This window comes from Thrips palmi, unplaced genomic scaffold, assembly GCF_012932325.1.
Source record: "Thrips palmi isolate BJ-2018 unplaced genomic scaffold, TpBJ-2018v1 HiC_scaffold_18, whole genome shotgun sequence".
In the NCBI taxonomy this organism is placed as follows: domain Eukaryota; kingdom Metazoa; phylum Arthropoda; class Insecta; order Thysanoptera; family Thripidae; genus Thrips; species Thrips palmi.
Genome location: NW_023144627.1, coordinates 10,830,856 through 10,857,088, shown reverse-complemented (window position 1 = coordinate 10,857,088; position 26,233 = coordinate 10,830,856). Strand labels below are relative to the sequence as shown.

Here is a 26,233-nt window from a genome sequence, read left to right as displayed (position 1 = left end):
TCGAAAGGCGGAGAGGATCTCCCGCGCGCAGAGACGGACATTTGAATTCTAGGTTAGGTTCACTTTGCCTGGTTATCGGTTAGGTAGCCAGCAGCCCACAATAAAACGGGGAATGCCTCGCCAACCAGCTGATACAGTACTTTATCGGTCTGGTATGTCCCTGCAGTCGAGTAGCCGGCGAGGTACCGTTGCGCGCTCAATCGGCGTACTTAGGGGACCTGCGTTCCGTCCCATGACGCACCTCTATTTTAAATAGACATGAGTAATGCGCGTGTGAGTGCCCGTGTGTGTGTGTGTGTGTGTGTGTGTGTGTGTGTTGGGGGGGGGTCTATGTGTGTGAGGAGGGTACCCATGGCAATGAATGCAACGTATCGTTGATGATGATAAATGATAACTGACGCTGCGTGTCCAATCATGGCACACCTTGTGACAACGTTCAAGCAGCAACAACAACAACTAAAGATCCTCTGGTGTACCTCTCCCTCCCTCCCTCTATCGGCCCCTGATAAAAATCCAATATATGCGAGCGAAGACGCGACGCGCCCAGGCAATCCCGGGCTGCACGCACGCCCTGCTCCGCGCTACGCTCCGCCTGGCTCCTCCTGGTGCCCCGGGGCAGCCGCGGGGGCTCTGGGCTCTGCAGCTGGTACCAAATAAGGTTCGATCCCCGGCGGAACCAAGATTTACAGGGAAAGTAATTGATTCGCCTTCGCCTTCCTTTTTCTGCTCTCCATCTTTCTCTCTTCCGCAAGGCGGCCGCGTGCTTCTTGCTCACTTACTCCCCTTCCTCCTCATCTTCTGCCCCTTCCTGTGCGCGCGCGAGTAGTAGTAGTGTGTTTTGCACCGGTTTTATCGACAGCAGAACCTCCCGACAGCTGCTGTGCGGAGCTTCGGCATTGGAACCGATTTAAATCTGGAGACTGCGAGTGTGTGAGTGTGAAAGTGGTGTGCATTCCCCCTCTGCTCACTAACACACACACACACACCTATAGTACTTCCGATCCACCTGTCACGCCCCGTTCTACCCCAGAGGAAGCTGTTTATGTGCCAAGGAGGGAGGTGAGAGAGAGAAGAAGAGAGAGGAGTGAGGAACAGGACAATGGAGGGGGTTGCTGGGAAAGGGTTGAGAGGCGTCACGCGCAATCCATTCTACTTCTTGACACCCCTCGAGTCTCCACGGCGGGGAGAGCCGCCACTCAGAAGGGCATGCTCACAACAACCGGATTGTCCTAAGATCCAGCAAATTCAACAACAACAACAGCAAGGAGTTTTCGGTGCTGCATATGCTAATGCATACCTACCTGTCAGGCTGCCCTCTTTGCATCAAAACAAAGGGCGGCCGTTGTGCCCTTTGGCCTCCGGGGACTCCACTCCAGCACGGACTCCAGACTCCAGCGGGGCCTTCCAGACTTCCAGAGCACTGAGCTGGCGGCGCTGACGTGGACAGTTTCCGAATTTGCTTGGCGTGCCTTAGCAAGCACCGATTAATAATTCCAAACAGGTCCCGTCCCATTATGTCCCGGCTGGGGCCGAGGCAGGCCGAGGGCTGACTGGCCCTAGCACGCAGGCATTCCTTTAAACGGCAGGTAGGGTCGTTCTGCCGAGATGGCCGGCCGGGCCAGGGGCCTAAACGCCACAAGTCATTTGCCTGTCTGCAACTACTACTGCGGCGCTCTACTTCCAAAAGTATACCAGACGATTACCACAAAGATGATGATTTGGCTCTGCTCTGGCGCAGCTGGGGCGAAAGGCTGGGTCGGCTAGAGCAAAGGTGTTCAAGGCACAGTTAAAAAGAAAGCACCCGTAGGACGGTTTTATTGTTTCCATGGAAGGAATCCACAGTGATCGTTGTGGCTTCAAAGAGTCTTCCAGACTTCGCAGTAAGCTCTATGTCGCATAGACGCACAAGCAGCCTCAGCGCCTCAGGGTCCGAAAAACAAACATTTTTCCACTTATGCGTTTCACAGAGTAGACCTCGTTATTGTGGCCGTATAGTGTTTCTACGAGCCGAAACGACTTGATGGGCCAATGCCCGAAGGGTTGACAGGGGGCAGCGTGCGTGTCGTCGGGGTATCAGTGTCCGTCGGCCGGGGGGCTGGCGGGGCTGACCGGCCGGTACCTGGTAGTCGGTACTCCTCGTGACTAGCACGCGGTCCATGGGGCCCATGGGGCCCATGGGGCCCACGCCACGCCCGGGGCATCGCGCACGCCTCTAACGAGCATGCACTAATGACAACAAAAGTAAATTGGGATTGTAAAACGGAGCTAACAGTCACAAAGAATGATAACAATCGGACACAACAAGCGGTGATTCACGCAAGGGGTCAAATGGGTCAAGCTGTTTGTTTTATTCCCAGCCACTTTCGCCATGAAACTGGAGATCATTCTGACGTGTCGAACTTTGCGATTTGAAAGGAACGTCATCCGACTGGACAGGTTGGCAACCCTGGCCTGAGGTCACGTCCAGCATCCAGGCTGGCATGGCACTCGGCGTGCGTTACAGATTCATTTGGCTGCCCGACCCGACAGGGGCATAAATACACCACGGTTTTCCAGGCCTTGGCGACAGCGACGGGCTGCCGACGGCCTGACGGCCTGGATGCTGCGGAACAAAGTCCCCACCTCCGCTCTCAGCCGCCGGAGCCGCCGGAGCGAACGGAGCGTAACGGACAGATTCAAAATCGGACGCTGCGGCGGCGGCTGCGTGGGCGGCAAACCTTGCAACGCCAAAGTCCGAACCTGACCCGCGGGCCGCGGGGCGTGGCGTCGCCGCAGAGGGGTGCCTGGTGTTCCCGGAGCCGGGGTCGCGGTGCGGGGTGTTCGGGGTGCACCCGGGTTGACGACACACGCGGGAAACGGCGGGATTTGTCGCGCGGAGGTTGGCAACGCAAGCTGTTGCGTTCGGCCGCCGCGACAGCTAGCGCTCCGGCGGCGGGGAGCCGAACTTGAGTCGGCCGCGGCGGGCGAGGGGCGGGTAGAGGGGCGGGCGGCGGCGGGGGAAGCTGCTCCGCGCTGCCGCGGCCCCCCGCCGCCCCGCCAGGGCAGCCAGCCAGTATCTCGTTGGCTGCGGAGGGGGCCACACGTTCGCTCCTCGCCGAAATGGCTCGCCCGCGACGGGGTTAGCCTGGCTGCAGGACAGCGAGCTTCGGCCTTCGGCGTGCGTGTGTGGTGCGTGTCACCGCGTCGGCACGCGGCTGCTCGAGTGTTCCGCGCTCCGACCCGGACAGCGGCGTGTGGTACCCCTGGATTTGAAGCCACCCGCCAACGCTGTGGATACACTTTGTGCTAGTGTGTGCGTGATTGTGTGTGTGTCCGAGGCCGTTAGCGCCAGCCTGCAAGTGGCAGTGTCGTGTGACAGTGTACTGGAGTGGTGGCCGACCACGTGACAACAGTGAGAGTGAGCCCAAGTTTAATTTCGGCCTTTTAAAAGCGAGCAGTGTATTTCTCGGGACTGGCCCACTCCCCGCTTTTACCTGAGTTGAGCTGGGAGGGTGGGTGCCCGCCACAGTGTGCCACAGTGCATCTCGTTCTCAAAACATCATAATCCGCGCCAGCTGGGCCGCTTGGCTGCTCGGCCGCTTCGGCAAGTCCACCGAAATAGCCCGCCGTCCACTGCAGTCCACGGCGCAGTGTGCCTGGCCGTGCCTGGCCGCGCTGTGCACCCCCTGCGAAGGGATAAACATAGACGGTGCTATGCCCGCCGTCGCTGCGCCCGCCGCGCCCGCCAGCACCGCGACGTGAGCTCCTTGCCAGTGTGGGTGATGGGCGCCAACATGGGCAAGAACTCGTCGCTCCTGGACGCGCTGCCGTCCACGCAGGGCACCCTGCACGTAGTCATGCTGGGGCTGGACTCGGCCGGCAAGACGACGGCCCTGTACCGCCTCAAGTTCGACCAGTACCTCAACACGGTGCCCACCATCGGCTTCAACTGCGAGAAGGTGCGCTGCCAGTCCGGCAAGGCCAAGGGGATCAACTTCTTGGTGTGGGACGTCGGCGGCCAGGAGAAGCTGCGGCCGCTGTGGAAGTCGTACACGCGCTGCACCGACGGCATCGTCTTCGTCCTGGACAGCGTCGACGTGGAGCGCATGGAGGAGGCCAAGATGGAGCTCGTCAGAACCGCAAAGTACGTCCCCTCTCTCTGTCCTTTCGTTTCAGCAGCGTCACACGGACGCGGGTTCGAATCCCAGGGCCGCGGCTCGCCGTTTTTTGCGGGCGTGAGACTGCCCCGCCTCCCGGCGACGTCGCGGCGACGTCGCGGCGATGGACTGGCGGTCTGGCGGTCGTCGCGACCGGCTGGCCGTAATCGCCGTCCGGGACAATGAGGCCCGCATTACCTTACAATCGGCCGGCTCGCTGTAAGCACGCTGTAAGCACGCTGTAAGCCTTACGCGTGTTGCAGTCGTGGGACTGGCCGGGCCTAGAGGCCGGGCCCGCCGGCTAGGAAGACGAAAAACGCGCCGCCGCCGGTAATCGAACCCGCGCCGGCCGACTAACGGCGACGCTGGGCGGCGACGGCGGCGCGTCTCTTGCTGCCTCCAGCCTTTTCCAGCCACACCCCCGGCGCCATGGCCCCGCTAGGGCCGCGTCCTGCCTTCTATTTCCATAAATCCACATCGCCGGACGAACGGTCTGTCTGTCTGTCTGTCTGTCTGTCTGTCAGTCTGTCTGTCTGTCTGTCTGTCTGTCTGTCTGTCTGTCTGTCTGTCTGTCTGTCTGTCTGTCTGTCTGTCTGTCTGTCTGTCTGTCCGTCTGTCTGTCTGTCTGTCTGTCTGTCTGTCTGTCTGTCTGCCGTTCGTCTAGGAATGGGAAGGCTGAGTGAGGAATGAACAGTGGCGACAGGAGACGGGCGTAGACGGGCGGACCGTCCCGGCGACGCCAGCCCTGCCAGCCCTGCCAGCCCGCCCACCTCCATAATGTAACGGTTTTGCGGGCAGACGACTGTCTCGGCTTGCAGTCGCGGCTTGTCTGCGGGGGAAGGGGGAAGCTTTGGGGTAGCGAGGGGCACGCGGGGGTCGCCATGCAATTAGGGCTGATCCGATTCACCCCCACCCTGCCAGTGTAGTGCCCCCCTCGACGCGACGCCTCGGCGGGGCCGTGGACCACGGGAAAATACTAGAGACCCTCCCGTCAGAGATGCGCAAGGGGGGGCCCTCTCAGCCAATCACAGACGATTGGTAGTCCCATGCGGAGCGGGAAGCCCGAATTCGCCCCGCGCGAGGCTACGCAGGTCAGCATCTGGTGCGGCACAGCAGGTATACGGCGGTCGCCCGCTAGCCTGACTCAGGGTGCCTTTGACTCCACGGGACTACCAAGCGCTGGCTTGCGCATCTCTGACGGGAGGGTCTCTAGAAAATACTCGACAGGGCGTGGGCTTTCGAACCCGCGACCTTTTGCCTCGCGGTTTGACCCGCCAGCGATCTCGGCTACGCCTCGCCACGCCCACGCCGGCGCCGCAAGGTGCATTTCATTGGCAGGCACGCGCGGCGGGCGCGGCGCCGCAACACTGCGTTGACGGTGCAGGTACGTGGAGGCGGCGGCGCGTGCTGGCGGGGCTGGCGGGGCTGGCGGGGCACCTCGGCGTGGTAGTTGCTCTCTTCCGTCTTATGATAATGGTGGAGCGCGCCTCTTCCTCAAGTGAGTCGCAAAGGCGTTGTTGTGCAAGCGGCGCGCCCAGCGCAGCGCCCAGCCCAGCGCAGCCCATGAACGGGTCAACTCGCGGGCCGGCCGCGCCATGGCCGCGCCCCGGCACTGTATATGGTTATCTAACGCAAATTGAGGTCTGTCTGGGCCTGAGCGAGTCGGCGGCGCGGGACTGCCGTGGACGGCAACCTCCAGGCGCCTCCAGGCGCCTCCAGGCTGGGGCGGAACGGATTCGCCGAGGTCTGCCCAAGGCCCAAGGTCCTGGCCGCGCTTGGCGTGCTTCGCGGTTCGGCCCATCTCCGGCCGCCAGAAGCCAGAGCGTTCCGGTCCGCTCTGGACCGCGCAGTGCGGCGTCAAGGCGAGGGAACGGCAGAAAGTATAAAGGCAGCGGGGTTTGAACCCGCAACCCGCGACATGGCGGTCGTGCGGCCCGGCCCGCGGCCCGCCCGGTGAAAGTGACCAGAGGACATGCCCCTCGTCGGCCGGCCGGTCCGGCCCCCGACTGCATCACGCCGCTGCGCTGCAAGGTGCGGAGGAGGGTGGCGGCGGCGCGGCCTGCCCACGCCGTCGACGCCAGCCAGCACACTGTACAAGCCTACAGTGTAGGCAGTGTCCTCGCTCGCGTCGGCGACGGCGATTTTGAATCGCGCGCCGCGGAGGTGCTTGCCCTCTGGACTCCGCGACGGCCGGGACGCCTGGACCGCTGGCGGCAGGGCGGCAGGGCGGCAGGGCGTGGCGCCGCACCAGAGGCGTGTTGGAGAAAGCCGCCTCGTCGCGGCGCGGCACTGCGGCGGTTCAAGGGGCCCGCCCGTAAGGCCGCCGCCGCGGCGGACCCACGGACTTGTGTTTTTTGGCACCAGCGGGACGGTCCTTGTCCCTGACGGCGTCCTGACGGCGTTCCCAGCAGCGCCGCGTCATGCGAGATGTCCGCGCGGACGGACGGCCGTTTGGGGCCGTTCGCTTGACTCAAGCTTGCCAACGGCTTGCCGCCAGGGGCGCTGCTGGCGGCCGCTTTTGTGAAAGTGGATACACTGCTTTTTGTTAGCGCCGCGCTGCTCCGCTCCGCGCTCCACCGTGCACTGCGTCACCTTGGACCGCACTGCGGCGAGGTGGCGGGGCGGCGGGGCGTTGGGGCCAAGGCCCGGACCGAGGCCCGACGGCCCGACGGACAGACAGGGACAGACAAGACTCGCACGCACGGGCCTAATCGCAACCGAACCCGCCACGCCGCGTCCAGGCCGCACCAGGCCGCACCAGGCCGCCACGCTGCTGTGCGTCACCCGCCGATAAACTACTTTATTTTACAGGGTGGCGGCCCGACAAATAAGACGGAACCACGCACGTCCGCCTGTCTGTCTGTCTGTCTGTCTGTCTGTCTGTCTGTCTGTCTGTCTGTCTGTCTGTCTGTCTGTCTGTCTGTCTGTCTGCTGTAGGTCTGTCTGTCTGTCTGCTGTAGGTCTGTCTGTCTGTCTGTCTGCCAAGAATCACCACCCTTTCCAAATTCAAAAATTTCTCACGACAGTTCCCTTTTGCGGCCCTGGAAAGTTTCCACCACACCGTCGCGATCGGCGCCTTGCTTTTTATGATTTTATTTTTTTCCCGCGCTCATGATCGGCGAACGGTGCTCGGAGTAGTACACTGGTAGTATTCCCAGGCGAAGCGCGCAGCGCGCAGCCCAGCCAGCGCGTGTGTATGGGCCCCGTTTTGTTCTGCGGTCGGGAAGGCTTGGCCGTGCCCGCCGCACAGTGGGCCAGAAGACGGGTGGAGGCGGACGAAACTCTAGACGCGTTTTGAGCTCTAGAGTCGCCAAATGGGGCTGAACACTAACGTGTGACCCCACCAATGGATTGCTCTCCGAACGAGGAGTCCATTGGTGGGGTCACACGTTCGGTTCGAGGCCTGTTTAGCGACTCTGGACCTCTAAACGCGTCTGGAGTTTTGTCCGCCTCCGGCCCACTGTGCGCCGTGCCCCACAGTGCCGTGCCCCGCGAGCAACCGCGCATCTGGACCGCGGCGGGCCGCCACTTGCGTGCTTGTCGCGGCCGCGGCGAAACGAACGGCTCGCTCGGCGCGCTCTGGGACTCCGGTTCGATTCCGGCGCGTTGCTAGGGGCGTCGCTCCGTCTCTCTCGCACTCATGGGCCGGCCCGTGGGGTCCGCACGAGTGCGAGAGAGACAGAGCGACCGGCCATCCTCCGCCTGCGGGCCCTGCGGGTGATTCACGCTGTTTACGCGGAGCTGCGCGGAGCGAGTGCTGTGCTCTGTCTCTCTCGCGCTCGTGGTCCATCGCGTGCGGGTGCGAGAGAGACGATGCACAGTGGGTTAGAAGACCGGTGGAGGCGGCCGAAACTCCAGACGCGTTTTGAGTTCCAGAGTTGCTAAATGGGACTCGAACCGAACGTGTGACCCCACCAATGGATTGCTCTCCGGACGAGGAATCCATTGGTGGGATCGCACGTTCGGTTCGAGGCCTGTTTAGAGACTCTGGAGCTCCAAACGCGTCTAGAGTTTTGTCCGCCTCCACCGGTCTTCTGGCCCACTGTGCGGCGACACGCGGCCGGTGTCCGCGCCGCGGATTCACAGAAGGCTGCGCGCATCGAGAGGACGGCCACTTACTATTCGCGGAACGCAGACGGGGCCGGGCTGCACGTGAGCGTGTGGTCCTGTCGCCGTTTTCTCCAATTCCAGGTGCCGGGCGGGCACACTGGCGGACTGGAAGACGAGGCACGGCACTGGAAGAGGCGCGGAACCAGGAAAAGCCCCTAGGCCAAGGTTTCCCCTCCCTGGCCGTGTCTGGCGTGCCAGGCGTGGCGTGCCAGGCGGCGCCGTGGTCCGCTGCGTCCTCTCCTCCGGCCCGCCACGCCACGCCACGCCACGCCACGCCACGCCACCGGTCATTGTCCGCACCGAGTCCGCGGATAGTTGCGCCTCGCCGCCGCCCGTCTGTCCGTCCGCCTGTCTGTCCGTCCGCTCGCCCGCGTTGCCATGGAGACGGCAGAGGGCACGGCGCGGACACGGCTGGCGTCTGTCACGAGGAGCGCGACGGAGTCTTAAATAATCGACGGTGCTTCGGCCTCGGTTCGAATCCCGCTGCCGCCGCTGGATGGCGGACTCGGTTGCCGCGATGTTGGTCGCGGTGCTGCGCGGTGCCTGCCAGCCAGCCAGCCAGCCAGTGTGCCTGCACGCACTGGCCCGTGTCGCGGCGAGTGACACTAATAAATATACGCGTCCGCCGCGGATCGGGGCATCGCGGCATCGGGGCCGCATTCCACTGTAATGGCGGCGCTTGCGGGACGGACGGACAGACAGACAGACAGACAGACAGACAGACGGACAGCGCGAGGTGCAAGAATGCGCGGCCGGGGCGTGGTGCTGCAGCCTTGAAATGACTAATTCGAGTTTGGAGGGCGCGGCGGGTCGCCCGGGTCAGCCGGCCAGGGCCTGACGCCCGGCCCGGCCCAGCCCAGCCCAACCCAACCCGGCCCGGCCCAGCCTCCGCGGTCGTATTTTGACTGCTCGTTTCATTAAGATGACTATCTTCGCCCATGGCCGTTTTAATCGACTTTTTCATTTTCCGCCACTTTTCCTCCAATTCTGATCGTCCCTCTTCCTCTTGCGGCGCAGCGCGTATGCTGCAGGTCTCCTCTCGAAAAGTGGCCAAGTGGCCTCATTTGCGCAGCAAGCTATGCCGCAAGCACCCGCCAGATTTTCCTCCTGCTCGAGTAGAAGGCTCTGCTAGCGCCTTCCGGGCGCGTGTGCACCTGTGTTAGTACGTAGTATGAATGCTCGTTGTGTTGCCGCGGGTGCTGACGCGACACTTACTTCGCACGGCATGGTACCGAAATTACGGGCGTCTCTTTTTGTAGCCCCCCACCCCCTCTCTTTCCGCGTCTGGCCGGCCGGACGCGGGCGCGAACTCGCTCCCACACGCCCCGGCTGGGAACGGACACTACCACACACACACACACACACACACACACACACACACACACACACACACACACACACACACACACAGAGTCAACCGCGGGCCGCATGCACGCACGAGGACGGTGAGGGAAGACCCCCCCGGGGGCCCCTCCCTTCGCGATGTCCCCCTTTTTTGACGATCCCGCTGGGAAGGGGAGAGCGAGGGAGCTTCCTGGGGTGTGCGTACTGCACGCTCGAAAAAGGGGGGAGGGGGGGCGTTATCTCGTCGCACACGGACCGCTAATTTAAAGTGATCTCGCTTGTCGTTTTGTTTCGGGAGTCGCAGCTCTTTTTGTTTGCGCGACTGTGTGTGTGCGTGTGTGTGTGTGTGTGTGTGTGTGTGTGTGTGTGTGTGTGTGTGTGTGTGTGTGTGTGTGTGTGTGTGTGTGTGTGTGTGTGTCCTCTCGTGACCTCCCCACCGGCAGGGCAGTGGCTTCTATTCACTTAGCCTGATCAGGCTTAGGTCCCCCGGACTGAGGCGGCATGGCTCGGCGTGCGTATGGCAGCGCAGTGCGCTGTGTGCTGCTAAACGGAGTGAATTGCGCGCTGCGGTTGGGGCGGGGCGGCGTGTGCGACTTACTCCCCCGCACGCGGTCTGGCAGGCGAGGCGGGCGAGGCGGGCGTAGTAGTCGAAGCCACCACCTTTATCCGCCCCTTCCTGGCCTCATATCGCCCAGGGAAGGGCTAATACGCTGGTTTCCACCTCGCCCCACGCCCCCCCCCTCCCCCTCCCAGGCCCCGGCAGGCCCCCTCGGCCCCGGGGGGCCCTTCCCTTCCCGTGTCACAAATGATATCTTGCGCGAGGGAAGTGGGTCAGGGCGGCGGGTGGGGGCGAGCCACTGACTGCGGCCGCGTGCCTGCAGCTCTGCAGCGTGCCTGACTGCCTACCGGCCAATCAGACAGCGGTATTGTGGCGCGGGTTCGACTCCCGGCGGTGGCGGCGGCGGCCGGAAGGGCACTTTTACTCTGGAAACGTTCTGACCGCGGTGCAGTTCTCCTCGACTCGAGTCCAAACCTCGGAGAGCGGAAGGATTCGCCGTTCGACGGGCAGTATATTGATTGGTTTGAGTCGCTTCTGGCCGACCTGGAGGTCAAAACGCGCCTGAAGTTTTGTCCGTTCGGAAAGGGCGCCGGGTCGGGCGGGCAGGGCGGGCAGGCCCTCGGTCGCCGCCCCGAAAGCTCCCGTCGAGTCGGGACGGCGCTGCGCTGGCTGCGCGGCGTGTATCGGATTCTCGGAACGGCGCCGACCGCCGCCGCGCCGGGAAGCGGGAACTGCGGCGAAAAAAGTGCAGCGGTAGTTTCGGAAGCAAAGCGCACCGCGCGAGTGGAGCGTCTGGCCGTCTAGTCGCGGAGCGCCGCGGCGTCGAGCTGCGTCGGCAGTCTGGCGGCGCCGAACAGTGGGCCAGAAGGCCGGTGGAGGCGGCCAAAACTCTAGACGCGTTTTGAGCTCCGGAGTCGCTAAATGGGACTCGAACCGAACGTGTGACCCCTCCAATGGATTGCTCTCCGAACGAGGAATCCATTAGTGGCGTCACACGTTAGGTTCGAGTCCCATTTAGCGACTCTGGAGCTCAAAACGCGTCTATAGTTTTGGCCGCCTCCGCCGGTCTTCTGGCCCACTGTGCGTCGCGTCCCGACGACCGCCGCTCCGCCGCTGCGCTCCGTAAACTTGACGAAAGTCGTCGCGACTCACCACTACACTAGCATTTTCGGGGTCAACATCTCGCAAACGGCCGCCGGCGACCGCAGGGCACCGCAGGGCTGCCGGCGATTTGCACACTGTAAAAACGAAAAAGGCGCTGGGAAAGGGGGATTCTGGCGGCGCTCCGAGAAGTACTTACACTGAAGAAAGGCGGAACTTGGGCGGCGACCCGCTGCAGACTGATTCCGAGAGTCGTCTTCGTTGCTCTGCCTCTCTCGTAAACCTACGTATTCGGCTCACCGCATGCGTGCGAGAGAGACAGAAAACGACTCCCGGAATCAGTCTGCTGGCCCGCCTGGCCTGGCTGGGCATCCGAGAAACGCGCCGGTTCCCTAGTTGTGGTTCCCCAGTGGTTCCCTTCCTTAGTTCGGGTCGCATGTAGCGGGCGTGTTACCTGCGCTAGAATTTACAGTGAAGTAGCGTGATGGAGTGGTGCGGGTCACGATCTCGCTCCGTCGCGCCCTCTCTTCTCTCTCTCTCTCTCTCTCTCTCTCTCTCTCTCTCTCTCTCTCTCTCTCTCTCTCTCTCTCGCTCTCTCTCTCGCTCTCGCGAGGCGTGCTGGCGTATCGCGGCGGTGCGAGAGAGACGGAGCGGCACGCGCCACAAATGAAGCGGCGGGCGACCCCAAACTCGGCGCGTGTCGTTTGTCGTGTACTTTTCCCAGGAGGCTGGTTCTGAACCGTGTCTGTCTGTCTCGCTCGCACTCGTGGGGCGTCCCGGCCGGGTGCGAGAGAGACAGAGAGTTTTCGGAGTCGGCCTGCAGGACCCGGTCACGAAGCGGGGGCTCGGTTTCGGGGGCAAGGCAGCAACAGTGGGCCAGAAGACCGGTGGAGGCGGCCAAAACTCTAGACGCATTTCGACCTCCAGAGTCGCTAAATGCGACTCGAATCGAACGTGTGACCCCACCAATGGATTGCTCTCCGAACGAGGAATCCATTGGTGGGGTCACACGTTCGGTTCTCGTGCCATTCAGCGACTCTGGAGCTCATAACACGTCTAGAATTTTGGCCGCTCCACCGGTCTTCTGGCCCACTGTGGGTACATGGCGGGGCCGCGGACCGGGACAATACGTGCTGGCCTCGTCATGGAGCGCGTGGCAGTGCCGCAGTGCCTGGGAGCTGCTGGGAGAGGGACCAGGTTGTGACATTTCAAGTGAACCGATGTGCGAGAGAGAGATAAGGCGAGGCTGACGCGCTGACGCAACGCGCATGCACCGCCACCGCCACCCGGCGGTCCACCGGCGGTGTGAACCAGACGCGCCAACGCCTCCCGTACGTTGTGATCGGCGGCCAAAACAAAGGGGCTTCGAGTTCGATAGCTCGATGAGTGTGTCGATGTGGGGCGAGAGGTCGCTGTTTCGGCGCTGCGCGTCTGCGGTGTGGCCGTGGACCCTGCCCGATGATGGTATCACCTCGCCGCCGTGTTTTTTCCCACGACTGTTAGCTCGCCGTTTTGTCCGATGGGTATCGCGCTTCTTCGCATGCTCCTCGAGGTGCCGGCCGCGGCCGTTTCTGACGGTGGCGGCGCGCAGTGGGCCAGAGGACCGGCGGAGGCGGCCAAAACTCCAGACGCGTTTTGAGCTCCAGAGTCGCTAAACAGGACGCGGACCGATCGTGTGACCCCACCAATGGATTCCTCGTTCGGAGAGCAATCGATTGATGGGGTCACACGTTCGGTTCGAGGAGCATTTAGTGACTCTGGAGCTCAAAGCGCATCTGGCATTTTGACCCCCTCCGCCCGTCCTCTGGCCCACTGTGCGGTGCGTGCGGTCAGTGTAGGGGCTGCGACCCCACCACCGCCAAGCTGCCCGCTGTAAAGAACGGGGCGCTTACTCGGCCAGGTCGCCTCGCCTCGCCATCGCCGCGCCACCCCTCGCTTGGAACAACTCTGGACTGACTGGGTTACTGGGCCAATGGGGGCGGTGGCTGCTCTGCTGCCGTCTGCTCTTTGGCGTTTTCTTTTTCTTTTTCGCTGTTTTGTGCGCTTTGTGCAATCAGCGGCTCCAGCGGTGATTTATCGAGCATCCGGATAAGAGGGCCGGCGTCTTGAAGCTCCGCCGTGAAGGGCGGGAAATTCAAACGACGTGCCCCTTCCCTGGCCTGCCTCACTCCACGGCCCCTTCGCCCTCGCCTGCCCGCCTGCTGCCTGCCTGCTCGGTCGGGGCGGTTTTCCCCGGCTGGCGCCAACACCGGGTCGTTGCGACGTGGCGTGGCTTCCCCCTGCTGGTGCCTAACGGTGTAACGGCGGGGTGCTTGGTCGCAGGCGTGGCGTGGCGTGGCGTGGCGTGGAGGATCATCCCTAACAGGATGAGCTGGCGGTGCAGGCGGTGCAGGCCTTGTGGTGTGGTGGTCGGCCGCAGTGAGGCGCACAGTGGGCCAGAAGACTGGCGCAGGCGACCAAAACTCTAGACGCGTTTTGAGCTCCAGAGTCGCTAAATGGAACTCGAATCGAACGTGTGACCCCGACCCCACCAATGGATTGCTCTCCGAACGAGGAATCCATTGGTGGGGTCACACGATCAGTTCGCGTCCTGTTTAGCGGCTCTGGAGCTCAAAACGCGTCTAGAGTTTTGTCCGCCGCCACCGGTCTTCTGGGCCACTGTGTGGCGCGGCCCTTTCTAGCAGTGTAGGCGTGGTGGCGCAAGGCGCGGCAGGCGGGGGCGGCCGGGCGGTCCTCTAGGGCCGCGCCTAGTGCCGCGCCGGGCGGTCCTGGGCCGGGCCAGGCCAGGCCGGGCCGCGCTTGAGAAACTTCCCACTACAATCGTGTCAGTGCGCACGGCGGCCACGGCGCACAGCACTGCCGAGCGCGGCGGCGCGGCGGGGGCCGCGTCCGGGGCGCCCTGCCCTCTCGGACGCGCGCCGCCATGGCCGCGGTGCACTGGGGCAGCGGGGCGCCGCGGAGGGCGTCAAGAGCACGGCGGCGCCGGACGGTGGGGCGGGGCGCTCCAGTAATAACCCTCGACAAACACCCCCACTCCGTGCCGGAGCCCCTTTCGCCAGAGTCATTTTCGGGCGCGCCCCTCGTGGGGCCGCTCTACTCGCCGGCACACTCGCCGAAGTTGTGTCTTTATTTCGACGGCCTCTCGAGGACGCCGTCGTTCGTTGTCGACCCCCGCTGCCTCGCCGTTCCGTGAGGGTCACCCTGAAGTACCCCATCGCGCTTTTTCGGAGCGGGTCCCGGAGATGTCGCGGTGCGGCCCCTCGGCGGGCGTGCGGGGGCCCGCCAGAAGACCGGTGGAGGCGGGTGGTGGAGGCGGCTGAAACTCTAGACGCGTTTTGAGCTCCAGAGTCGCTAAATGGGACTCGAACCGAACGTATGACCCCACCAATAGATTGCTCTCCAAACGAGGAATCCATTGGTGGGGTCACACGTTCAGTTCGAGGCCTGTTTCGCGACTCTGGAGCTCAAAACGCGTCTCGAGTTTTGTCCGCCTCCGCCTCCACGCCCGCTGTGCCCCCTCCCCTTACTCTTTTTCGCTTTGGTTGCCATGGCGACCGGCGATGCGTATCTCAGCGACTGGCTGCCTCTGTCTGCGCTGCCGCCTACTGCCGCCGCGTCGCGCAGACAGACAACAATTAGAGTCGCTTTTATCCTATCATCCTCCCTCCGGATGTGGGGAGCCGGCCGGCCGCCCAGGCCAGCCTCTAGGCCAGCCTCGCCAAGCCTCGCTCGACTCTCGGCGGCCGGAAGCTGCGGCGCGCCACTGCAAGGGCCGAAGCAGGACCTGGAGCAACAACAACAACAACAACTGGGAATGCAGTCGACTTATTAGTGCTGCAGACACTGCGCTGCGGTTTTTCGCGTCTCTCCGCCGCCGCCGCCGGGACTCGAACCAGAGCCGTTTGACGAGCGAGGCAGCCGTGATGGATGCGTGTGATTGGGCGCGACGGGGATGGCCGGAAGCGGACACAACAACAACATCAACATGGACATCCGGGCGCTCTTGTTGTTTTTGGCGGTGTGGCGGTGAGCTGTGCGGCCCGCGGGGTCAGGCCGGCCGGGTTCACGGCGGCCATGATGTTGCCCGCCTCACTCTCGCGGGTCCAGCCGTAAAGGCGGCGTGCAACGGTCCCCCAGGCCCAGAGGCCTAGGGGCCCCACCGCGACAACAACAACAACAACAACAACAAAAGCTAGAACAACAACAACAAGTGAAATGGGTCGGTATGAGAGGCGGCGAGGGCCTCGGGTTTTCTGCAGGGTCGACCGATTTGAACCCGGTACTGTACCTGTGCACCACCACACGAAGTACAGCTCACTCGCTCCCAGCGAGGAGGCTGCCCTGTGGGCTGCCCGGCACAGCTGTCCGTCACCGTGTGTGCGTGCAGACACGTTAGACAGAGAAAGGTTACTCTCTGGGGTGTCATGACCCGTACGTGTGTGTAGGTGTGTGTGCGTGTGTGTGTGCGTGTGTGCGCTTTTATGAAGGGGAATTCACACGCGACCGGCCGGTCCTTTGTGATTCGGGGCCGCCGCCGCCTTGCGAAGGCTGACGGAGGCGGCGAAGTCCCCCCGAGAGGCACACTGTAAGACTGTAAGTACGCTGGTGGTGCAAGCTGGCCGTGCCGGCCGTTCAGGCTGGCGGGGGTCTCGGCGTGCCGCGGGCGTGCCGCGGGCGTCCCGCATGCCCTTTGCTGCCCCACATGCTCCTCCACGCCCCGAGGGCCTCGCAGCCTCGCAGCGCGGCGGTGTGTCCGTCTGACCGTCTCTCTCGCACTCGCAGGGCGGCGCGCGAGGGGTGCGAGAGAGACGGCGTGCGTCTGGCCAGTCTGGCGCCGACCGCGGCGGGCCCTGGCGGCGCGTCTGACCGCGATCTTCTTATTAATGCCCTGATAGCATCGCGGTGGTACACTGTATTGTGTTGACGGCGAGGTGCTGCCGCCACCTGCCGCCACCTGAGAGCCGCGGGCAGCGTGTCGCCCCGCCCCGCCCCGCTCCGCCCCGCCCCACCCCGCCCCACCCCGCCCCGCCGGGCGCGCAGCCAAACGGAGTGCTTTGTTTCGGGGTCACCTCGCTGCACTTTAGCGCCTCCACGAAGTGACGCGAAGTGGGCCGCCGAAATCCGGACGGTTCAAAGGGTTCAAACGGCGCCTCAAAACCACCACCGTCTTAGAGCGCGAAAAAAGATGGAGTTTGCGAATCTGTGGCGCGCTACCCCGCTCCGTGGTGGAGGAGGTAGTGCCCTTTGGGACCAGCCTATGATGATGGAATGGGGTTGCCTCGCTGCAGGTTTCGCATCAAGAGAGAGAGAGAGAGAGAGAGAGAGGGGGGGGGGGTTTCAGTGGGCGCGTCGCTTCGGGCGTATTGATCAGCACCCACCTGTGGCGCTCTCTCTCTCACTCTCTCGACACGCCGTCGTCTTAGTCGACGCCAAATTAGCCTCGATAGGCAATCGGCAGCCAATGTTGAACGCAAAGAAAGCGGTGGAGGCGGCAAAACTCTAGACGCGTTTTGAGCTCCAGAGTCGCCATAGACAACATAGAGTCGCTAAATGGGACTCGAATCGAACGTGTGACCCCCCGCCAATGGATCGCTCTCCGGACGAGGAATCCGTTGGTGGGGTCACACGTCCGGTTCGGGTCCTGTTAGCGACCGTGCAGCTTAAAACGCGTCTAGAATTTTTGCCGCCTCCACCGGTCTTCCGACCCACTGTGTTGGAAAGGTTGTTGTGCTCCGCTACTCTGCGCGGACCGCGCGCAAGGTGCATCGCCTGCAATGCCGTGGGGATTCGGCTGACCTCGAAACCTGCATCACGCCTCGCCGCCGGGGAGAGAGAGACAGACAGACAGACCGACAGACAGAGAAGGAAATGGCCTATGAAGGCCCGCGGCTCGGAGCTAGCCTCTGCTCGGCTCATCCTCGCGTGGATGATTACCATAATCCTGGATAACGGCTGCCCGCCTGGCCGCCTGCACAGTGTCGTGCCGAATCGGGTCTTCCCGAGTGGAGTGGCCGGCTGACCCGCAACGCGGAAAACTCCAAGGTTTTCCCGGCTGGAAAGCGCCAGCGCGGCTTCCCCGATGGCTTTTCCGCTTTCCCAGACTGCGCCAGCCCGAATTTTCCCCTTCAGTTCCTCTCCCCGCTGGCAAGGCGGTACAGTTTTTGCGCGGTGGTGTTTTTTTTTTTTTTTTTTCGGGCCGGATCCCGCCGATGGAACGGGGCCAGGCGAACGACTCGTCGAAAATTCCTTTCCTTTTCGACCGGTCCCGATATGGCCACCGCCGCCAGCACGGCCGCCAGGGCCGCCAGGGCCGGCCGGACGGGTCCTTGGCCAATCATCGCGGTGTCATTCGAATCAAGGATCGGAAAGCTGGCGGACAAAAAAGAAAGACATATGAAAATTTAAAAAAAAAAATCAGCGAGATAAATTTTTCCACGACGTGTGTCACCGTTTCAAAGGAAATTCGTGAAATCCGGGAAAATTTCCGGCGGTTCGGCTTATAAAGATATCAAATTTGCTTGCAAATTTGCAATGGAGACTCAAATAAAATATAGATTCTAAAATTTTTAAAAATCTTATAAAGACCACAGGCAATTTTTATTCCAACGTCGTTTTTTTTTAATGTTAATTTGTCCGATTTTTGCTGAGAGCGCGTGTGTCTCCCTATCGCGTGCATCGGCGTGTGGTTGCTCCACCGGCCCGTTGCGCTGCCGCTCTGCTTATCCACTGATCGAACCTAATTGTGGATTGTTCTTTGTTTCAGGTGAGTGGCGCTACGCTTGCTGCGCTTCCCGGTCAGGTTATCGCCGATTATCGGGACACGAGTCAGGTTGGTCGGCCCGCGCCCCACCGCCGTGCCATCAGGAAGGACAGTGTGGTGGCGCGGGGGTTGGAGTGGGAGAGAGAGTGAGAGAGAGAGAGAGAGCGATTGCGGGAAGAAAAAACGATATTGACGACTGTCTGCGAAACCTCGGTCCTTCCTTCTCCCTGCCCTTTCGGCCCTTCGCAGGCTAGGCGGGCTTGCCCCTTCCGGGGTGGTATCGACAGGGCACTGACCACTGGACGAGGGTCGGCCCATTCATCTCTGCCCTTCTTCCTTCAGCCCCCGTCTCTCTCTCTCTCTCTCTCTCTCTCTCTCTCTCTCTCTCTCTCTCTCTCTCTCTCTCTCTCTCTCTCTCTCTCTCTCTCTCGTATGCGCGGTGCATCGTTGCCGTCATCGCTATCACACAGATTGGGGCTCCGCGATATGTCCTCGTTGTTTACCCGTGGGGCTCCTCGTGGCTCATGAATGTATCTCTCCGTGTTTTGGACTGAGGAGGGCCTTCAGTGCGGCTTTCCAGAGGCGGGGCTAGCTAGTACGGAGTGCCGTGGAGTGCACTCTGTCCGAGTGGTGTGTGACTCAGAGACAGAGTTACCCACTAAAACCTGGAGTACGTCATAACTGATTCGGACCGAGGTTCTCCGCCAAGCTTGCCTCTCTCGCCTTCACCACCGTAAAACGGCTCGCTTGTCCGGCCTGGCCACGCGGCGGTGGCGGGCAGACCAGGGTCAGACCAGGCGGACCTACTTCCTGCCTAGTTTTGTTGACGTTGCCGCTTTTGCAGTGCGGCGGCACCAGGTTCCTGGCGGTTCCAGGTGGGAGCCACTCGGATTTCGCTGCGTTTCGCTGCCCGGCACACTGTCGATTCACGGTCCGCCTCTATGAGTGGACGAACGCGGAGCGAGAGAGAGCCTCGCGGTTAGCCAGGCTACGCCAGGCTTGTCTGGCTTCATTCTCCCGGCTAAGCGCGTTTGCGTGAGTGTGTAGGTGTGTGTGAGTGTGTTTCTGTCGGTGTGTCGGAAGGGTGGCGTTGTGTGACATGGTGCTTCTTTTCCTCAAACACACACAAGGGCTCGTTACCGTCCGTGTGTGGCCGCGCGTCTGTGTGCGTGAGCTCACACACACACACACTGCAGTGTGTGTGCGGATGTGTCTCTGCGCCGCGTGGTTATAATTGCCAGACAGACCCCTCACCGCCCGCACGCGGTATTTCTTCATTTAGGCAAACGCTAATGCACACACACACACACACGCGCGCTCGCGCGCTCGATGGCGCACTCTGGCCGGCCCTGGTGGACTGATTGGCCGCGAGCAACACCAGCAGCCTCTTCTTCTCCTTCTCCTTGGCTGCTTCGCTGGCTGCTCCCGTTTAGATTTCGCGCGAGCCTGTCTTTCCCTCTCTTTACAGTATCTCTCTCTTTTTTCTGAAGCCGGATAGAGCGGCTTATCGTCTCGCGCGTCGTCTAATGAGGAGATGCCCAGCCAGCATCCCCCCCCTCTCTCTCTCTCTCTCTCTCTCTCTCTCTCTCTCTCTCTCTCTCTCTCTCTCTCTCTCTCTCTCACTCTCTCTCTCTCACTCTCTCTCTCTCTCTCTCTCTCTCTCTCTCTCTCTCTTCTCTCTCTCTCTCTCTCTCTCTCTCTCTCTCTCTCTCACACACACACACACACACAGCGAAACATAAACCCCCGTGTTCTCAAATGCGCGCGGCGCGCTCTACAGACAAAACAACACAGCAGCGCGTTGGTGGTGGTGGTGGCCCTTCTGGTGGTGTGGGATTTTCATATGATTTACGTACACTGTTTCGTTTGTTTATTTTTTCGAAATTTCGGCCAGCCATTTTGGGCTGTGGACGCGCCCATCTCGGATTTCATAACACGCACACACGCGTAGTAACTGGACCGTGGGGACTGGGGGGACTGCTGCACCTTGAGGGGGCTGCCTCCTCCCCCTCCCCCCATCCCCTCCCCCTCCCCTCCCCCCTCCCCAAGCGCAGCTGCGCCCTGAGTGCAGTGCATGGGAAACAGTGTGGTGCCCAAAGATCTAAGAATAGCGTCGGCACCCAACGGCAGCGCGGCGTAGCGTCCTGTATTGATTTGGGGCCGAGGTTTTCCTCGGCTGCTGGGACGCGTCTCCTCGTCGTCCTCCTCGTCGTCCTCCTGGACCTGATAAAGACGGGCGCCCTTTGTGCAACAGGCCCCTCAGAGCCCCGGGGGCTTGACGCGCATTTTTCATCGAGGACGCGGGAAATATGAAATCGGCGAGCTGCAAATCAAGCAGGCTGTGCCTTTTTTCCGGGGACTCACTTCGCATGCCCCAGCGAGGGGGAGCGTGATTTAACGCCGGGACGTTGTTTTCGTGAATTTGGCCGTCCGTTTTACGAGGCGCCGTGATGAAAAAGTTTTATTCGATGAGCAGATGAGGCTTTTGTTCTTGACGGCGGGACGCTGTTGCAAGTCGTGGCTCCAGAGTGCCACGACACTGCAGAACCGTCCTCCGTTTTTAGCGTCTTTTGCTGCGCGGTGACGCCACCGCCCCGTCGACCCCGGCGACCAGATGTGCATTCCAGGGAAACCTTCGCGTAAAATTTCCGCCTCCAAAAACTTTCAAATTTTATTTTTTTTAACTTTTTGCATTTTTTTAAGCTTTTCAAAATTAATTTTGCGGTGTAGTCACTCCCTCACCGGCCGCGGCAGGCCCACGGCAGGCCCGGCACGAGGACTTGGCTTGATCCGGCGGTCGAATGGAATCGGGGAAGCCTGGCAGGTGCGAAGCTGCCGAGCTGCGGGGCCCGGACTCGGCCCGGACTCGGTGGACGGAGTGTCTCGGGTGACGGCAACGAGACACCCGGGGCGGGGCGGGGCGGGGCGGGCCACTCGTTACCCGCTCCAGCGGTCTGCGCGGCTAGGCGGGGCGGGTGCGATGCGCGAACTGGAGGGGCCAAGAGAGAGAGAGAGAGAGAGAGAGAGAGAGAGAGAGAGAGAGGTAGAGGTGAAAAAATGGGTCCGTCTCTGTTTCCTTCCCGTGTCATCACTCATGCCAGCAGTGCGAGGGCGTCGGATGCAGCAGGGACACGTGTTGGTTAGAGAGCGTGGAAGAGAGAGAGAGAGAACCTTCGCCTTTTGTTTTCGACGGTGTGGTGGTTTGTCTTTTGCAAGTCGGTGGAGTCATTCTCCTCACGACCGCGCAGCACCGCGCCGCGCGTACTCACTCCGTGGCGCCACGCCGCTGCTTCATCTCGCGCTGCGCTCACAAGGCCGTAACTCCACCGCGGCGCCAGAGCACTTACGGCACTCTGTCGATGCCGAGCGCGCAGGACCGTGCGGCGCTCCACGAACGGATCGCAACGCCCCGGGGAAGTCGCGCGGACCAGCGGGCAGACGGACGGACAGACAGACAGACGGACGGACAGACAGGCAGACAGACAGACAGACAGACAGACAGACAGACAGACAGACAGACAGACAGACAGGCAGGCGGGCCGCGGAATGTGAATCACGCCGTGCCACTTGCCGGGAATGCGGCTCCTCCGCTACACTTTTTCCAGTGTAATCCAGTAATGGTTGCGTCGCGCGTGGACGTGCGTGCGGCAAGCGGACGCGCAGACAGACAGACAGACAGACAGACAGAGACGGATTTCCGAGTGCAGCCGTGCTGCTGGTGCATCAACCCATCCCGGTGTGGGAGATTGGAGAGGGGGGGGCGCCTCTTCCGCGCGCCTCCACCCACACTTCCGGCCCAAACATAATTAGGCGGACAGGTTTTCGGGGGGGAGGGGGGAGGGCAGGTCCCCCGGCTGGCTGTCCGGCCGTCCGACGCTGAGCCCCTATATCGGCGCTGTATCGACTTGGAGTATCTCTGGCCGGCTGGTGCCGAGCCTGTCTGTCTCTCTCGCACCCCCCGCGGAGGGACGAGAGTGCGAGAGAGACAGACGCCTAGCCCGGTGAAGGCGCCGAAAGGCGGAGGGGCGAGAGTGCGAGAGAGACAGACGCCTAGCCCGGTGAAGGCGCCGAAAGGCGGAGGGACGAGAGTGCGAGAGAGACAGACGCCTAGCCCGGTGAAGGCGCCGAAAGGCGGAGGGACGAGAGTGCGAGAGAGACAGACGCCTAGCCCGGTGAAGGCGCCGAAAGGCGGAGGGACGAGAGTGCGAGAGAGACAGACGCCTAGCCCGGTGAAGGCGCCGAAAGGCGGAGGGACGAGAGTGCGAGAGAGACAGACGCCTAGCCCGGTGAAGGCGCCGAAAGGCGGAGGGGCGAGAGTGCGAGAGAGACAGACGCCTAGCCCGGTGAAGGCGCCGAAAGGCGGAGGGGCTGACCCCGCGGACCCGCCGGACCGACCGGCCGACCGGACTGCAGACCGAGAGTCGTTTTCGTCGCTCTGTCTCTCTCGCACTCACTCGGGGCGCTCGTGAGGGCGAGAGAGACAGAGCGGCGAAAACGACTCTCGGAATCGGTGTGCTGGCGGCACTGACCCGGGAAGGGGGGTTGGCGCCCAGCCACTTCGTGACGGCCGACGCCTTGGCTGCCTTGGCTTGCAAGTGAGAGGGCAACACCTTCTCAAAATGACCGCACAGAACATTAAAAAAAGAAAAAGAAATCCGTTCTGAATTTTTAGCTAAATTTCAAACAGTTTTTTAAAAATATTGGGTTTAGAAACTTTTGTTTACATTTTTTTGTGTACTTTTGCTGTGCTTCGGTCCGTTAGAAGTTCCGCCCACGTCCCGATTCCCGATGGGGATTATTGGTTGAGCACAGTCGGCCTGAGCTAGCGGAGCGCCCGCCCTTGGACCGTAGCGCCGTTGGATGCGGACTGCGTGTGGACTGCGGACGGACTTCGAGTTTCGAGTGTCGAGTGCGATCGGATCGCCGTGCCAAGGTGGAGGCCGCCAAAGGCCCGCCGGACCGACGGACTGGTGGGCGGGCGGTGGGGCGGCGCGCGGATGGAAGGCTGTGATTTGACGGTGTGTCGGCCTCGCGGGCCTCGCGGCCTGGCGCTGAAAAGGCGCGCTTTTTCCGTGTTTTTCCGACGTGTGTTTTCGTTTTTGTTGCTGTTTTTCCGCCGCCGGTTCGCCGTTTGGCGGTGTGGGGCGATATGTTGGCCGGCCGTGTCAGTGGCACGCCGCCATGGCCGCCATGCCCTCACTGTTCTGCACGGCATGGCCGCCCAATACATGCCGCCGCTCTGATCGGCGGCACGGCGCGGCGCACAGTGGGCCAGAAGACCGGTGGAGGAGGCCAAAACTCTAGACGCGTTTTGAGCTCCAGAGTCGCTAAATGGGACGCGAACCCCCCACCAATGGATTCCTCGTTCGGAGAGGGATTTTGACCGCCTCCACCGGTCTTCTGGCCCACTGTACGGCGAGTTCATGCATTCACGCCGGTATGGAGAGCGAGAGAGACAGAAAACGGATTCGATTCGTTCGCTGCTCTACGCGCGAAAGACGGCGCGCGCTCTGCTCTGATTTCTGTGATTTTGTGGATGGGGGTGTCGGGGCTTTGGCTGCCAGCAGCTGCAACGATCAGATCCGCATTACCCACATGGCCGGCAAACTTCGTGTGTGTGTGTGTGTGTGTGTGTGTGTGTGTGTGTGTGTGTCGCTGCGTGTGTTCCTATCCCTTGATGCTGGCACCAGCAGCATCATACATTTTCCACTTCTCTCTTTCTCCCTCGCGCTCGCACACGTGTCCGTGCGCCCCGCCACAGTGTAAGGGGTGTTGTCGGCAACATCCTGCTGCTGTTTGGCCTTTGGGGGTCGCGGCGTCGCGGCCGAGAACCGGAATCAGTATCTCTGCATCGTCATCTGCACAGTGCACTAGCGACGCTAGCGTTGGAGCGTGCTTCGTTGCTTCGTCTCTCTCGCACTGCTGTATTCGGGCCACGGCTTCTTTTCATTTGTTTCCGCCTCTCTGAGTGTCTGAGTGTTTCGGGTGCTCCAAATCGTGTAGAAAGCTACGTGTATGTGTGTGTGTGTGTATGTGTGTGTGTGTGTGAGAAAGAGACAGAGATTGTGGGAGTGTGTGGCGGAGTGCTTCGTCGCATGTTGTGCCCCAAGTGTCGTGACTCGTTCGTCGGGGCGCTCTTGACGTGCAGCATTCGTTCATTCATTCATTCATTCATTCATTCATTCATTCATTCATTCATTCATTCATTCATTCATTCATTCATTCATTCATTCATTGGGTGTAGGGCGGCGGTGCGCGTTGAATCGAATTGAGGCTGGATGTTTGTGTCGGCGAGCTCGTCCGTTTTCATCTTCCGCCCTCGCCGTCCTCGCCCTGCAGTGTGGCCACGCCCACTCTCCCCTCGTCGCCTTCTTCGTCTTCTTCCTCCACTACTTCCGGTGCATCTCTCTCTCGCACTCGCGGGGCTCGGCGGCGTGCCGTGGGGGCGCGAGAGAGACAGAGTGCGGCGAGGCGGTGCGCAGTGGGCCAGAAGGCCGGTGGAGGTGGTCATAACTCCAGACGCGTTTTGAGCTCCAGAGTCGCTAAACGTGACTCGGACCGAACGTGTGACCCCATCAATGTATTCCTCGTTTGGAGTGCAATCCATTGGTGGGGTCACATGTGCGGTTCGAGTCCCATTTAGCGACTGTGGAGCTCAAAACGCGTCTAGAGTTTTGGCCGCCTCCACCGGTCTTCTGGCCCACTGTGCGGTGCGCTCCCGTCGATTTGTTTACCTCGCCCTTCTTGGCCGCGGTCCAGCAGCTCGCCGCCATCACGTGCTGCTCGCGTGGCGGCGACAGCGCAGCGACAGCGCAGCAGCGCGCTGACCGAGGCGGCGACGCCGCGGACCCGAATATGAATGTGCGGCCGCGGGGCGGAGCGGCCGAGCGGATCCGGATCTGAATGTGGGCCCGGCGTGACGCGGCGTGACGCGGCGGCGGCGGCTCTCTAGCCAGATGCGTATCGGTCGTTCGGGTCGTTCGATTAGGAGCGATTAATCGAAGGCGGGCTAATGGCTGGTGCACTGCATGGCCTCGGCGGCTTGCCGTCGGCGTGCCGTCGGCGCGGTCGCCCTGCCGAGCCCTGCCGAGCCCTGCCGAGCCCTGCCGAGCCCTGCCGAGCGCTGGCAGGCGTCTAAATTGGTTGCTTGGCGGCGGTCCGCGGCGCTCCTCCTGTAAAAGCCGGCGTCAGCGCGATGGCGACACGCCCCGGCGCGCCCTGGCGTCGTCGCGGAGGTGCTGGACGCCGTGCTGGAGGCCGTGCTGGAGGCCGTGTCCGAGACGCGTCAGGGACTGCGGGGACCAGTCTCGGAGTGGGTCGAGTGGGGCCCACACTGTGGGCGAGGCTCGGCTCGTAAAGTCCGGACCGGCGCGTCAAAGTGCAGCCAGTCCGACTGCATCGTCCGATCCCGGCTTCGAATACCCCACTCACGCGCTCCGAGAATCCTTTTATTTTTGCCTTTTTACAGTGGGCTGTTTCTCAGCCTGTCGCTGCACTCGCTCCTCCGTTTCAAATCTCTCGGATCCTCGCTGCGGCTAGAGAGAGAGAGAGAGAGAGAGAGAGAGAGAGAGAGAGAGAGAGAGAGAGAGAGAGGAGGAGAAGGGAGGAGAGCGAGAGAGGCCGAACGGAGCGAGGCTCGGCGCGTGTGGCTTCGTTGTCGTCAATGGGTCCGTCCTCGCGCTCTCTCTCTCGCTCGCACACAGCGCGGCACCGCTAGGCATCGAGAGAGTGAAAGAGAGAGAGAGAGAGAGAGAGAGAGAGAGAGAGAGAGAGAGAGAGAGAGAGAGAGAGAGAGACACGCGCGGAATGGAGCGGTACAGTACCGTCAGCGAACGGGTAGCACCGGTATAGGTCTACCGGTCATGGACGAAGTCGCGCGCGCGGGTCACCGTGTATCTGCGCGTTTGCCTGTTTGTGTGTGTGTGTGTGTGTGTGTGTGTGTGTGTGTCGGACACGGTGTTGCATCCAATGCAGCATGCAAGCCGCAGCGCTGGGGAATCGGTGTCGAAACCATTGCGATTCAGCGGGCGTGGCACTGGCCGACAAGACGCAGACAGACAACCATCGGCCAGAAACGAGAGAGAGCGAGAGAGAGAGAGAGAGAGAGAGAGAGAGAGAGAGAGGGGGGGGGTCACCGTGTCCGGCCCGCTCGAGCACGGCGTTGACGACCGCCAAAGTGTAGCACCTTTTCCTGTCCGGCTGGCGGCGCGTTTAATCCTGGAT

The 26,233-nt window shown here is 61.9% G+C and overlaps 1 protein-coding gene across 1 annotated transcript in view; it reads left to right on the top strand.

Annotated features, from left to right (window-relative positions):
• The first annotated feature begins 3,059 nt into the window (after positions 1-3,059).
• The window catches only part of LOC117644898 (ADP-ribosylation factor-like protein 4C), a 37,057-nt gene continuing 13,883 nt past the window's right edge, over positions 3,060-26,233 (top strand). Inside the window, exon 1 of the mRNA XM_034384608.1 lies at positions 3,060-4,123. Coding sequence (XP_034240499.1) covers positions 3,762-4,123 — 362 coding nt within the window. The 5' untranslated portion in view covers positions 3,060-3,761. The remainder of the gene's footprint in view (positions 4,124-26,233) is intronic.